The sequence below is a fragment of the Euphorbia lathyris genome, chromosome 9 (genome assembly GCF_963576675.1).
Source record: "Euphorbia lathyris chromosome 9, ddEupLath1.1, whole genome shotgun sequence".
Classification (NCBI taxonomy): domain Eukaryota; kingdom Viridiplantae; phylum Streptophyta; class Magnoliopsida; order Malpighiales; family Euphorbiaceae; genus Euphorbia; species Euphorbia lathyris.
In genome coordinates, this window is record NC_088918.1 from 43,513,537 (window position 1) to 43,528,310 (window position 14,774).

Genomic DNA, 14,774 nt, shown 5'->3' on the forward strand with positions numbered 1-14,774 from the left:
CAGAATTTAGTTAAAGCAATTAGAAGGATTTGTTCCTCTTTCGATTCTATCAACTTTTGCCATGTTTTCAGGGAGCAGAATCGGGTGGCAGATCGGCTTGCTGTTGAGGGCCATAGGCGTCTCTATTTTCTCTTCTCAGAATATTGTTGCGGATGATATTTTTTAATCACTTCTCAAATCACTAAAAGTCATTGTTTATATTATTATTAGAGAGTGGATCAAATCTCTAATAATTGGAGTATCCAATCATTATCATATCACTAATTTACATTGTTACAAAACACTCTCATACAATCCTGACCAAACACCTATTCTTGGATACTATATTAAGTTGATTTGCATAAGAAAATAAATAGAATAGATTATTGTCTTTTATTAATTGAAAAAATGTCAAAAACAATGTCTCGGAACTAGAGCATACACTAAGAATCGATTGCCTATGATGATTGACACATACAAATGTAGCAAATGGCATTATATATTTGTTGATATGTTGTGTCAAAGCTCACAACATCAATAAACTTCTAGGTTCGAATCCCACCTTCAACATATTTTTGTGATGAAGCTCTTAGCCTGCTGGTTGAGAGCTTACCTATGATCCTAGAGGTCATGGGTTCGAATCACATGGGGTGGGGTGGATTGAGGGTTTTCCTTTCTCTTTAATGTAATCTTCCTTTATTTAATATAAGTGCATTGTGCACAACTTTTTTAAAAAAAAGCTCACAACATCAATAAATTCTTCAAAAGTTGCTTTTGAACGAGGAGGAATAAAAAAAAACATTCTTTAAATTCCTTTCATCACCCTTCTGAATTCGATGGAGAAACTCTTTATCTTTATGCTGCATATTGACAAACATCTTATTTATTGCCTCTGCATCACCATTGATATGGAACTTTTTCGTAAACTCCACTTCCAACTGCACTCCGATGACCCGAGATCACAAAGAAGTCAGAAAAGGGGGCCGATGTTCCAGTGAACCCTCTCCAATGGTTAAATCAGAAGATATTATAAAGAATATCAAGCTAACTTAAAACAAAGAAAGGAATAATGAGATAGTTGAAGTGAGATACATGTGTCGTGGGCTTCCATGCTGATATATTGTATAATGAAGTTGGACCTCAAGTGGTTCTCAGAGGCCCATTAACCATACTTTTGAGCTGGTCTATCTAGGGTCCCCAAAGGTATGTGGAAGAAATAGGAGTAATGGCTTCGGATCTCAATTACACGCTAAAGCCATTTGGAATGGGAATGTAGATTCCGGACCAATATGGTGGTGACACGTGTATCTAAGCCTAAGCTCAAATGTCTATAAATAGGAGCTTAATTCGAAGAGGAAGGTACTCAATTCTAGACATTCAAACTTATTGATATAACTTAGGCATCAGAGAGGGTTCGTCGTTCTCCGGCCCCCTGTCTAATTGTGTTCTGTTTTACAGGTCTTAAGGAGCTGTATTCCGGCATTTTGAGGATATTCTGATATCACATGCTATTTATAAGTAAAAATGAAGTGTACCTGAACATGTGGCAATACTTGATTGGTCTTCGGACCCTGTCTTTCTATGCTTAAGATATATGAGTGTGGGGAGCGTGCTTTTGGAATCTAGCATGCTCATTAGCTTAAACCATGGCTTCGACCAATAAGAATGCAATTATGGGCTTTGATGAAATTGGACTCATATGATGACTTTGGATCATGGCCAGGGCCCAACTGTCAAAAGCCCAAATAACTTGATACCGTATCAACCATTATTAAGCCTTAGTCGGGTAAATTACATACGTGGTGTACAACCTTTACCCATTTTCACACTTTGGTGTACAACCTTCAGTTTTGCACATTAGAGTGCACAACCTTTTGGTGACCTCCCACTAAAATGTACAACAGGTAATTGTGACCGGTCAACCCGAAGTCAACGCACCACCTCAGCAATTTAACTTTTCTAAAAATAAAAAATTAACCCAATTAATATAAAATTACTTTTATACCCTTTATAACATCATCTTCTTCAACCTCCATCCTTATTTTCTTTCTACTCCATTTTGAAAAATGATTTCTCTCTCTAACTCTCATCTCTCTCATTCTCTCTCTAACTCTCATCTCTCTCTTATTTTCTCTCTCCTCTATTTTCTTTTTATAAGCATCACTCCTCTCTCTAATTCTCCTTTTCTCTCTCCAACTCTCCTCTCTCTTTAATTTCCCCTCTCTCTCTAACTCTTTTTTGGAAATGTATGCAAAATTTCTCCTTCAAAAAAGCAACACACTCAAATCTGCTCTCACCTCAACTGGCTGCTTCCAGGTTCTCATCTCAATTTTAATTTTATCCTACAAATTAAATAGTTCAATGTTGCTCATATTTTAGATTAAGTTTACCTTATCTAATAAGTACACGCTGATATATATTAGATAGGAATTAGGTAGTAGGACATGGCATTTCTAGTTCATTCCTTGATAAGGTGTGTGGGATTGCATATGAGTTTTTTGATCTTCCAATTGAAGAGAAACAAAAATATGCTCGACTTGCCAATGAAATTGAAGGCTATGGAAGTGATAGGGTAGTTTCAGAAAATCAAGTTCTTGACTGGAATCATCACCTATGTCTCAAGATTCTTCCTGAAGATAAAAGAAGATTCAATCTTTGGCCACAATACCCAAATATATATTTGCGTTATTTAAGTTGTTGTTTGGAGATAAACGATCTTTCTTCAATCAGCAATATATATATATATATATATATATATATATATATATATATATATATATATATATATATAAGACAATCATGTAGGTGCCCTATATTTACATCTAATGTTTACATCTATAGTAGTACGTATAATGATCTGCCCTGATACAAATTTGTCGAATGCAATTCCCGTATATATCATGTTTACAGAATTTTTGTTTTCCGAAAAGAGCGTTTGTTGCTACGTAGGAGTTCATCAACAACTCTTCATCTCCGATGGAATCGGCGATCCTTTCATTAGTTGACACAAAGGCAGCTTTACTTCTACTACTCATCAACAAAATTACCAAAACAGATAAACAGACTCTCGTGTATTCTCTCACTGTTTCATATTATATTTTGCATACATTTCCAAAAAAGAGTTAGAGAGAGGGGAAATTAAAGAGAGAGGAGAGTTAGAGAGAGAAGTGATGCTTATAAAAAGAAAATGGAGGAGAGAGAAAATAAGAGGGAGATGAGAGTTAGAGAGAGAATGAGAGAGATGAGAGTTAGAGAGAGAAATAATTTTTGAAAATGGAGTAGAAAGAAAATAAGGATAGAGGTTGAAGAAGATGATGTTATAAAGGGTATAAAAGTAATTTTTATATTAATTGGGTTAATTTTTTATTTTTAGAAAAATTAAATTGTTGAGGTGGCGCGTTGACTTCAGGTTGACCGGTCACAATTACCTGTTGTACACTTTAGTGGAAGGTCACCAAAAGGTTATACATTTTAGTGTGCAAAATTGAAGGTTGTACACCAAAGTGTGAAAATGGGTAAAAGTTGTACACCACGTATGTAATTTACCCAGCCTTAGCCTCCTCATACTTTCAACAAAAAAGTAAATTCCCTTTGTGAGAAACCTATGTTTTGTGGTCCACCATTATGAACTTCCAACAATATATGGTTCTTACTTGTCTTTAACCTTGTTATACCAAACATTTCAATTGCCTCTTATATTGAGTAGTCAGATTCCTTTGACTAGACATCATTCTAATCATGTTTGGAATCAACTCGTGGTTGTGCCCATCTACTACTTGAGTAACTTTCCAAACACCACTTTTGTCTGATGCTCTTAGCCTTGCTTGACAGTTCTTTTAGTCTTTTCTGACCTTGTGATTTATTTCCTTTATCACAACGTAGTATCCTATATTTGACGAACTCGCCTACATCTTTGCTGCTAGATGCCTTGAAAATGCATAAACATTTTACCTTACCATATTCTTTGTATGCATATTCTAAGGACTTAAAACTTAGATATTTTATACCTACAGACGAAAACACTAACACGTTTGTGTTGTTATATGCTTCAATGTAATCTTCTCTTAGCAAACCACCATCTTCCAAGTTAGCATGATTAAAATCTTCAACATCATTTTTATGACACCATGATTAACCTCTCCATTATCATTTGTAAAATCCCCATGTAATCCTTTATTGATGTTCCAAGCGAATCATGCATTGAAATCTCCATTGTAGGTTGCTCATATTCCTCCATTGCAGGTTGCTCATATTCATAGTGTCCTGAATCATCCATCTTGATTATGAATACAACAAAACAACCAATTTGATTTTTCATGAAAATAAATCTTTTATTTAACAAATCAGATATTGGTTGTGCAAATTGCTTAAGAGAAATTAGGCAGAAGAGGAAGTTCGAAAGACGTTCATTCATGATGAAGCATGCATTTTTTTTTAACAATGATTACAATTTTCGAGAATACATATATTTTTTAACAGGCTAAAAAAGCACATTATAGTTTTTCCAAAATATAACAAGCACAAAATAAGCGTGTTGCAATTACATTATCAACTTCTCGCGAGCTTAACACTTTTTGTTAAAAATATAACGGGCACAAAAGAAATGCGTTGCAATTGTAGTACCGTAATGTAACGGGTGCATAAAAGCATGTTGCAAACTTCTATTTTTTTTTTTGTATCACGTACTTTTCCACGACCATTGCAAAAACAAGTTATTGTAACAGGTTTAATAAATGCTCCGTTTGTAACATTGTCCTGCATTACTTAAAGCTTTTTTTTTTACCGTTATTCCTTTTCTTAGTCTCTTCTTAAGGAGGTCAAGGGCTCAAAGAGGTAATGAAGTTTGGGGTTAACATACCTATCTTTAATTTGATTTCGGCTAATTATTAGATTTTTCAAGAATAAAGAGTATTAATTGGAACATATTTATGCCGGTTGTGGTTTTTGGCAAGGGAGGAAGTTGTGCAAAACATTAGAGAGACAAGATGGAGTTTCCCACCATAATAAACTCATGTTGGGTCTGATTTAATTAGGGTATTATTGTAACTTCAACCTAGCTGAAAGACTTGCATCAAAATTAATTGATGTACCGTGCACGAAATAATAGCATTCAATGGAAATTTGCTTTCCTTAAAAGTTGAGAAATCTTAAAAAGCTACTTTTTAGAGAAACTATAATATGTAGCTTTTGGGAAAATAATTTTCACATATTATAAGAAAGCTGAACTTTTGACCATATTAATACCAAACTAGCCCTCAATATATTTCAACATTTTAATTTGGATCCATCTTTATTAATTTCTTTGTTCGATCAATCTATAACACATTAAAGACTATTATCGAAGTATTCACATGCCTAAAACTTTTAAGAAATAAGAAATATTAACTATATCCTGGTGTGATACACTGAGTAAATTACACCAATGGTACCTGAATTGTACTCTAGTTCACACTTTGGTACCTGAATTATATTTTGTTACAAAAATATACCTTAAGTAACAGTAACCGGACAATTAAATACGTTTAGCCGGTCATTGTCAAGTCAACACGAACTTTGACCATTTTTAATTAAAGATTTGACTAATTTTTCTCCCTCTTCTATTTTTTTTATGTTTTTGTCTCTTCTATTTTGTCTCTCCTATTTTTCAGGCTTCTTCCTCACCCCATTTACGCCATTGAGAAGATCTCATCTGCATCTTAAAAATCACAGTCGTCGTCTTCTGCTCCAGTAACTTCATCGACTAGATCGCGGCTTACACCACCACCAGTATCTGCTTCTACTTCGTCTCCAGTTCTGAAACCACTAGTTTCTTCTCCTTCTCCATCGATTAATGCTCCATCTCCGGCTACTGTTAACTCTCCTCCATCTCCTCCGCCTATAGCAAGGAAAAACTGAAGCTTGTTTGAACTTTGAACTAGGAATGAGAAGAGTGGACAAATGCATCGGTACCTAGTTTCACGAACCAGATCAGATAATGGGTACAATATGGTTGGTCAGAAATTTTGATTAAATGATGGATCCATGGCTACCGTCTGAGATAGAGATAAAAGATTAAAGAATTGAAATTGAAATTGTCCCTTGCCCCTTCTCCTTCTCCGAATGCTTCATGGAATTGTGTTTAGAAATTAAAGCTTGAATGGAAGAGAGAGGGAGAGAGAAAGAAACTAAGAGAGAAGGGAAGAAGCTCTCCATCCCGAATATGAAAATTGATGAAAATTGAAGTGAAGGTTTACATAGTTGGGTTCAGACACCCCTTGGGCAATAACTTTTGCACAAAAGTAAGAAATTTGTCAGACTTGGAGAGAAATGGAAACCAGCCAAATAAAAAAAATATGTCGAACAAAATGGAAGTGAAATGGAGAAAAACAGTTAGGAAGAGAGAGGAAGAGAGAGATTCTAAGAGAGAGAGAGAAAGAGATAGAACCAGAGGGACACGAAGAGAGAGATGAGACATCTCAAATTTTTAATGAAACAAATAGTACAAAATCAAATGAATAGTCAAAATAAATAGTCAAATCCGAATTTACTGGTTATTACCGGTTAAAATTTTTAAATTATCTAGTCACCTATAATTAGGGTATATTTTTGAGACAAAATATAATTTAGATATCAAAGTGTGAACTGAGGTATAATCCAGATACCATTAGTGTAATTTACCCGTGATACACTACTTGGGTTCGTAATTATTAATACTTTAGCCAATTTTATCCTTAACATTTGAAAATTGGACCAATTTACAATTATTATTAATAGAATACTCTTTTCAATCATGAGTCTCATTATCTCCACTCCACATGTGCATCACGTTATCACTCATGACTATCATATCAAAGGTATATATATATATATATACATGTGATTTTTTTTAAGTTTATCTCGTGTTCAGCACCAGATCAAAGGCATATGGTACATATACCTTTAATCTGTAACTAATGAGTGAAAATATAACTGTCTGTAGTATAATTATAGTTAGGGGTGAAATTGGTCCAACTTGCCAACATTCGAGTTATGATTGTACCATTTATAACGTTAAGGGTAAAATTGTTCGTGATTGTTAATGTTGAGAGTATTTTTGCACCTTATCCTTGTTTATATGATTAAGAGTGTCAAAATAGGTTGTCCAATAATAATATTGATAATTTATATATTTCACATGATTATATATAATATAAATGCCATAAAATGAAAACGTATCAAATAGATTTTATCAAGCGAATTGTTCATGCAAATTGTATTGTCATAATATAAATTAATAGTCAGGTGATCAAGTCTCAGTTGATCCATTTTGAATTTAGTGATGAAATTTACTTACTTGAATCTCATCCTTATAATTTGAATTGCAATTAGACCTATTTGTGCGCTGAATTTAGTCTAATCGGACTTGATATATAAATATTTTATCCAAATCCAATTTAGTTCGCACTAATTTCCAATTGGATTCGGACCGGACTGAATCACGTTAAGGAAACTAATTCTTAAATCGCCCAACCCCTCGACTAATATATTTATATTAAAAAATAAATTATAATTATGAACTATAAAAACACATCAAACTAAAATTTAGTTAATTAATTTAATAAAATTCCAAAAATATAATCTTAAATAAATAAATAAAATAAACATTTAATAAAATATTAAATAATATATATATTTATTGGTCCGACTCAGACGTTAGAAATAAATTTCAAATTAATTGGGTCTAGATCCAAACATATAAAACATCAAATATATATCCAAATTTAACTTATGAACGAGGGATCAGACAGATCAGACCAACTATAAACATATCTAATTGCAACTAAATAATGAATTTTATTTTCATTTTAAAATAATTAAAAGAAATTGTTTTCTTTTATTGTGTGGTAAATACAGAAAGGATAAAGTCTTTGGGGCCCAAGAGAGAGAGAGCTCTGAGTTGTTCCTTTTTATGGAAAAGGTGAATGCAGTGTTCTCAGAGTTTTGCTCTAGGATTGGTTGGTCGGTGGATAATGGCAGATCTATTAGTTTTTTGAAAGATGCCTAGCTGGGGACGAAGCCTTTATTAGAGGTGTGTACTTCTCCTCCGCCCCTGGAGGTTCGTGATTGGAGTATTGCTGATGTGGTGGATTCAGAGGGAGATTGGATTTGGTCAAACTTTGAGGCTTACCTAAATCTGGAAACGCTCCTGAAGATTCGAGGAGTTAAGGTAAGCAGTGATGAGGATGATGGGGATATTCGGTGTTGGTCCCTTACGAATAACGGGGCCTATTCTTGTAAATCTGCGTTTGAGACGTTCTGTATCAACTTGGATTCTCCTCCTTCTGTCACTTGGAAGAACATTCGGGCCCTGAAGGTTCCCTATTGCATTAGGAGTTTCCTGTGGCTGGGTACTAAAGACAGGTTGCTCACGAACGTTGAAAGAAAAAAGACGTCATTTAGTGGAGGCTGATACTTGTAGTAAATGTAGAGTTCAGGCTGAAACTACCTGCCATTCTCTCAGAGACTGTGAGAAGAGCAAAAAGGTGTAGAGGGAAATTCTCCCGGGCTATTTACTTCCAAATTTCTTGGCCTATCCGGGTAATGATTGGTTTATAGATGGAGTTAAGGTTTTTTTTATTACCTGAGCTGGAGCATGGTAATATTCTCTTTGCTGTTGTTTGTCACCAGCTTTGGCAGTGGAGGAATGCTGATATTTTTGGAGAAGGAGCAATCATCTTTCCTAATTTACTTGCTTTTTTCTCTAGAAAAATTAATACTATTATTAAGAGCTTTAAGGAAGAGTGTTTATCTAATACTTGCCAGAGGAATGTGGTTCATCTGTTGGGTTGGAGCAGACCTGGTGAAGGGACTGTGAAATTAAATACTGATGGTTCATGTTTTTCAGATGACAGAATTGCGGCGAGTGGAGTCTTGAGAGACGCTGGAGGTGCTTGGGTGTCTGGCTTTGCTCAGAACCTGGGAGTGAGATCTTCCTTCACTGCTGAGCTCTGGGGAATCTTCTCCGGGCTTAGGTTCGCCAAAAGTCCGGACTTAAAAAATCTTCTGGTGGAATCTGACAACCTTGAAGCGGTTAGAATTATCTCTGATAATAAGGTTTTTTGTTTGAGCAGCCAAAATTTAGTAAAAGAAATTAAAAGGTTATGTTCTTCCTTCGACACCATCAACTTTGGGCATGTCTTCAGGGAGAAGAACAAGGTTGTTGATCACCTTGCGGCTGAGGGCCATGTGAGATTACTTGGAGTTTCTACCTTCCCGTCACCTCCGGACTTCCTTTCCTCTTTGCTTTCTGATGACCGGGTTGGGGTTAGCTTTCCTAGGCTAATCACGGGTTAGTTTTTTGGGTTTCTTTGTTTTTTCTTTTCTTTGCCTACCAAAAAAAAGAAATTGTTTTCTGCTATTTTCTAGAAAATGGTAGTCAGTTTTTCTTTTTTTATAAATAGTTAATTAGACAATGTTATCAGAACCGGACCGGACATCAAACCGGATTTGTAACTGGGTCACGGGTCACTTGGTCGGATCGGATTGGTCGGACCGGATGACCTAATAAATAAATAATTATATATTAATTATATATATATATTAAAATTATGTTTATAAATCTAAATTCACTTACAATTAAACCAACAATTTAGATTTACATTTTGACAGGAAATGAACAAACATAAGTCAATATATCAAAGCATAAATCAACAAGCATAAAAGTGTCAGTATCATTTAATAATAAAAAAATCAGTATATGTATTAGTTCCAACTTCCAAGAGGAATTTCAGCATAGGAGTTCAATTTTTAAAAGGGTTCGATTAAATTAAAAGAAGGTTTGGTATTTCTCCCCTGTGAAGTCGATGCAGTCAGAGGCGGAGGAGGCGCTGGGTGGCGGAGGAGGCGGAGGCGCTGGCGCTGGGTGGGTATGAGAAGGAGGCCGGCTGCGATTTTGGGGAGAAAGAAGAAAGAGACAAAAAACTTTTAATTTAGGGTTGGTTTTAGTACAAATCTTTGTTTTTTAATTGGTTGGTGCTACTGACAACTTTTCATTTAGGTGGAAAAAATCGAAAGTTTAAAGACCCGGGGTCACACCGGTTCCCGAGCTGACCGTCGGGTTCCGGGTTTACCCCGGGTCTCTCCGGTTTGTTGAGGATTCAACAAACCAAAGTGGCTCGGACCGGTTTTCTGGCCGGTTTCCGGTCCGACCGGTCCAACCGGCCGGTCCGGTCCGAGCCTGATAACATGAAAATTAGAAGAAGAAAGACAAAAGAAAATAATAAAAAAAAAACCCTAAAATTCACCATTGAGCGTGGTTGAAATTATGTTAAGAAGTTTTGATAAAGAGATGCTTGGTGGGGTGGGTCTGGGTCTTGGTCTTGGTCTATCAACAAACATTTTTAAAATTAGTAATCATAACCAATGATAATGAACGCCATTTGAGAACTCTTCAACCTTACTGTGTTTCAGATACGCAATTCTTTCTGACTCAGACCCCTTCTAATTTCTCCCTTTTCTCGGATTTTACCTTTCTTCCATTTTTATGTTTTTCTTTTTTTTTTTTTATTTTGCGTCGGGAATTCTCAAGATCGAAGCTTCTACTTAGTCTCCAGAGCTGGTAATTTGTTTGAATCCTCAATTTTGTGGTTTTCTTTTTTCTTTTATGCAATTGAATTCATCTTTAAACTTTTAGGTCAAGTTTCTATGTTATGGGAAAATCCCTTTTCTCGAAACTCACTTCAGGACTGATTCCCACTTTAACATTATCATGGCAACACATTATTTTCCCCTGTTTTTATGTTCATCTTGACCTGGTCATTTGTTTTTATAAGAACTCTATGCTCGGATCTTCTCATAACGATCTCTTTGAGGTTAAATATGTGTGAAACAGAACTTGTACTGGTTGTGAAGGTTAATAGATTAACATCACTACACTAGCAATCAATCTAATTTCATTTGGTGGGTGGTCTTTTCCCTTGTCTTGTCTCAATATAGCAAATAGCTGTTTGATGATTCCCATTGGGAGTGTCAGAATTTTAATCTGACAGAAGCCTTCATGAATCCTTAGTGTTGAAGCATTTGAGGTTGTGAAGGCACATTGAGAAACCCTTCATTCATTCATAAAAGATATTATTATACAAGTTATGCAAGGAGAGTAGAGAAGATCTGTATCTATCCAGGTTAACCATGACTGTAACATTCTATAATGACATTGACCATCTTATGTGGTTTGTTTTGTGGGTCTTTTCTTGCATACTTATTTTTTTCCTTTTATTTGCTGGTTACATTACACCACAGAACATTAACCACCAAAGCTATCAGTCTTTTTGTTGGGAAATGTCAAACTTTTTTGTGATTAGAATTTGCATTTTCTTTTATCTGGTTGTCTCTATTCATCTTCAGTTAAAGTCTTTCTTTCTCCCATTTTATCAGCCTTATGCTCCCTTTTCTACTTGCAGATGGATGCTAACTCAGAAATGACATCAGAAGATGTGCTCCTCTCTGCTGCTCATGGCCATTCGGATGCTGGATTAGTGAGTGAGCATGCTGTGACATGTGTAATGTGCAGACGAATGTTTGCACCTGATAATGATGATCATGAAACTATAAATGTATGCGGAGACTGTAAGTTTTTGCTTCTTGAAGACCTTGGGGACTCGACACAAGATTCCCTCCGGACGAGGCGTCGCAGAGGAAGAAGAATTAGATATAGCAGTTCTGAGTCGATTGAAAATATTTTTTCTCAACAAATATCACATATGATTAATTTGGTGAGTTACAACCATTCCACTGTATCTGGCCATGAAAATCAATCCATAGACGGAGATTCTTCTGGTAGACTGTTGCAGCACACAAGTTCTCTTACAACTCCGACTGGTTCTAGAAGATGGCGGCGGGTGTTCTCGGACACTGAAAGTGAGGGTTTTGGTAATTTTGATTCTCCTTATGGGGAGAATGTAACTACTCCGAGTTCCAGTTGGTATAGAGGTTATCATGGTGAGAGTGATGCAATATCTTTTAGCACGTACGGAGGGGATTCTGATGTATCTGTTGATGGACATAATGTTCTTGATATGGAGATTCTGAACCAACAAGATGAAGGAAGTAATCTCGATAGCGATACGGACATTGATCCAATGAATGCTGCTCTTGATCAGTGGAATTCCGAAGAAGAAGAAGAAGAAGAAGAAGAAGATGATGATGATGATGATGATGATGGTGAATGGGAAGAAGCTGATGTTGAGGAATACACAGTTGAATCTGCAGATATGGGACCGCCCCTGCTTCAAGACTTCTTAAGGTCAAGTTCATATGAGAGGAATCAATCGTTTACCCGGCGTCAACTGTTTGATTCTCCCGAATCTGAAGGCCTGGTTCACTGGGGAATCAGGCATGGTAGGCAGACATATAATAGGGGCATCTTCAGTAACTCAGAAGAATCAGAATTACCACAATATGTAGGCAATTCTGGGGATTATCTTGATGCTAGAGGATTTGAAGAATTGCTTGAGCATCTTGCTGATGCTGACAACTCCAGAAGAGGAGCACCTCCTACATCTTTATCATTTGTGAAAAGTCTGCCTCATGTTATCATTAATGAGGAACATGAAAAGCATGGTGATTTAGCTTGCGCAATTTGCAAGGATGTTTTATCAGTTGGTAGTGAAGTTATCAAGCTTCCTTGCATTCATCTATACCACCCTTCATGTATTTTGCCATGGCTGAAAACCCGAAATTCATGCCCTCTCTGTAGGTTAGAGCTACCAACGGATGACAAAGATTATGAGGAGAGGAAAAGAGGCAGTAGCATCAGATTGAGGATTCATGAAATCCAGCAGCAGGATCCAAACGAGGACAGTTTGTCAGATGGCTTGGATGGAGGTGAAGCAATTGAAGCTCATGAATTTGTTGAAGGTGGAATGATGGAGCAAGGGGGGCTTATGGATGCTGTTAGTAACTCTGGAGAAGAGGGCAGGAGAAGGGGTTGGTTTTTACTTGCTGCTGCTCCAATTGTCAGTATTGTCGGTATTGTCCTTGTGTTGTGGCTAGGGAATTCTCAAGGAAGAGGCCAAACCCAAAGTTACAACCTTCCTGAAAGGGGGCTTCATCGGTTACATGTACCTATCCCCGCCAGGAACCAAAGGGCTGATAGGAGTCGGAGATGGTGGTCTCTTTTCTAAGTGATTCCAAATTGGATTTACATGACTGGCTTAACTTAGAATTTTCTAAGATGCTTCATCACCAGTAATGCTCTGCTGACGTAGCAGACACACAGGAAAGTGTTAGTGGCACAAGTCTGAGAATTAAATTGATAAAGATTTTTATAGTGTTTGCATTGGTTTGTATCTGAATTACCGAAGGAGCCATTTTGCAGTGTCCAGCTACTTGAGAACAATGAGAAGGTCTCTGCAAAACTTTGGTTTGCCCCCCTTGGGATAGCAATGGTAAGAAGTGATTAAACGATCTGAATCTCAAATTGACCTTTGTTGCTGCTTTTCTTTGAATCATTGAATGCCAAATGAAATGATTAGTATAGCAAGAGATTGTTCAAAACTTTTACTTTGTATATTCTGGGCTTTTATTTCACCATTTGTATATGATTAACTTGCAGCATGATTTTCTAAGCTCATGTGTCAAAATTAACTCTCTCAACTCTATGTGTTGGAGGAGAGCAGATTTAGTCTCCAAGGATAGAGCATTGTAATTTTTAAGTTGATGTTTATTCGACAGTGCAATTGTTTATTCGACAGTGCAATTTCAAGCTTAACGGAAGATGATGGGCAATTGTAAACTGTATTGGGTAAAGGTATAAAAAAGTGCCAACACAAATGGAAAAGTCCATGATCATTTTTCCGTTGGTTTCTCTACCATTCAGGATCCTCTCCAACTTTTCCAATTAAATAGTTGTCATCTCCTTTTGGCTCGTTTAAGTGTAACATTGAAACTGTTTTTTTTTTTTATTTTCTTAACGAGTTAGTTATGGTTTTGTGTTAAGAAATTCTGCTGATTTTATTCACTCTCGAAATGGTAGTCTTTCTTTTATGTCTCATGTGTTTATTGCTGAGAGCCTCAGTTATGCTCTTCTTTCTCGTTGGTCTCTTTACCATTCAGTATCATCTCCAGCTTCGCCAATTAAATAGTTTCCACCTCATTTTGGCTCGTTTAAGTGTAACGTTGAAACTGTTCTTTTTCCGCTTTCTCAACGAGTTAGTTATGGTTTTGTGTTAAGAGACTGATAGTCTGACTTTTACGTTTGATGTGTTTCTCGTTGAGAGCCTTAGTGTTCGGGAAGTTTTGAGCTGGTTGAAGGATAATCGTTTTTAAAATGTCATTGTGGAATCATATTCTCAACTTTTAGTCAATACTATCAACGATAAAGAGAATGTGAATTCTATGTTGGTCGTGTTCGGATTGTCAAGAGATTTGCGAATCTAGTAACTTATATTTTAACTAGGACGACTAATTCTATGTCAGAATTACGGAGATTAGGTGCTTTATCCCTCCTTTCTTATATCAGTTTTGAGAAGTTGATAACAACCCAAATTATTCTTGAATAAGGAATAAGGGAAAATTAATAGAAATAATGGCAAACCATTATTCCTTCTAAAAGAGATATTTATACATGATTAATGTGGAATTAATGATAATTAATGCAGGGGAGAATATGCAAATAATGAGGAAAAGGAATGAGTCTCTAGCATTATGCCACGCCACGTGGACCATGGCGAGATACGCCATAACGAGATACGCCCGATGAGAGTGAGTAGCGGAGACCCGCCATAGCTCTCAAGGAGAGCGTACATACGCCTTGACGGATCAAAGAATACGAAAAGGGA

General features: G+C 36.2%; 1 protein-coding gene across 1 annotated transcript; it reads left to right on the forward strand.

The window, feature by feature from the left end:
* The first annotated feature begins 10,287 nt into the window (after positions 1-10,287).
* On the forward strand, positions 10,288-13,680 carry LOC136206217 (uncharacterized). The gene is made up of 2 exons (XM_065997184.1): positions 10,288-10,555; positions 11,397-13,680. The coding sequence occupies exon 2, from the start codon at positions 11,397-11,399 to the stop codon at positions 13,116-13,118; it is 1,722 nt and encodes a 573-aa protein (XP_065853256.1). The 5' UTR covers positions 10,288-10,555; the 3' UTR covers positions 13,119-13,680.
* Positions 13,681-14,774: the final 1,094 nt, after the last annotated feature.

What these genes read in the sequence shown, in the direction of transcription:
- LOC136206217 (XM_065997184.1), top strand. Translation starts at nt 11,397, where the DNA reads ATGGATGCTAACTCAGAAATGACATCAGAAGATGTGCTCCTCTCTGCT.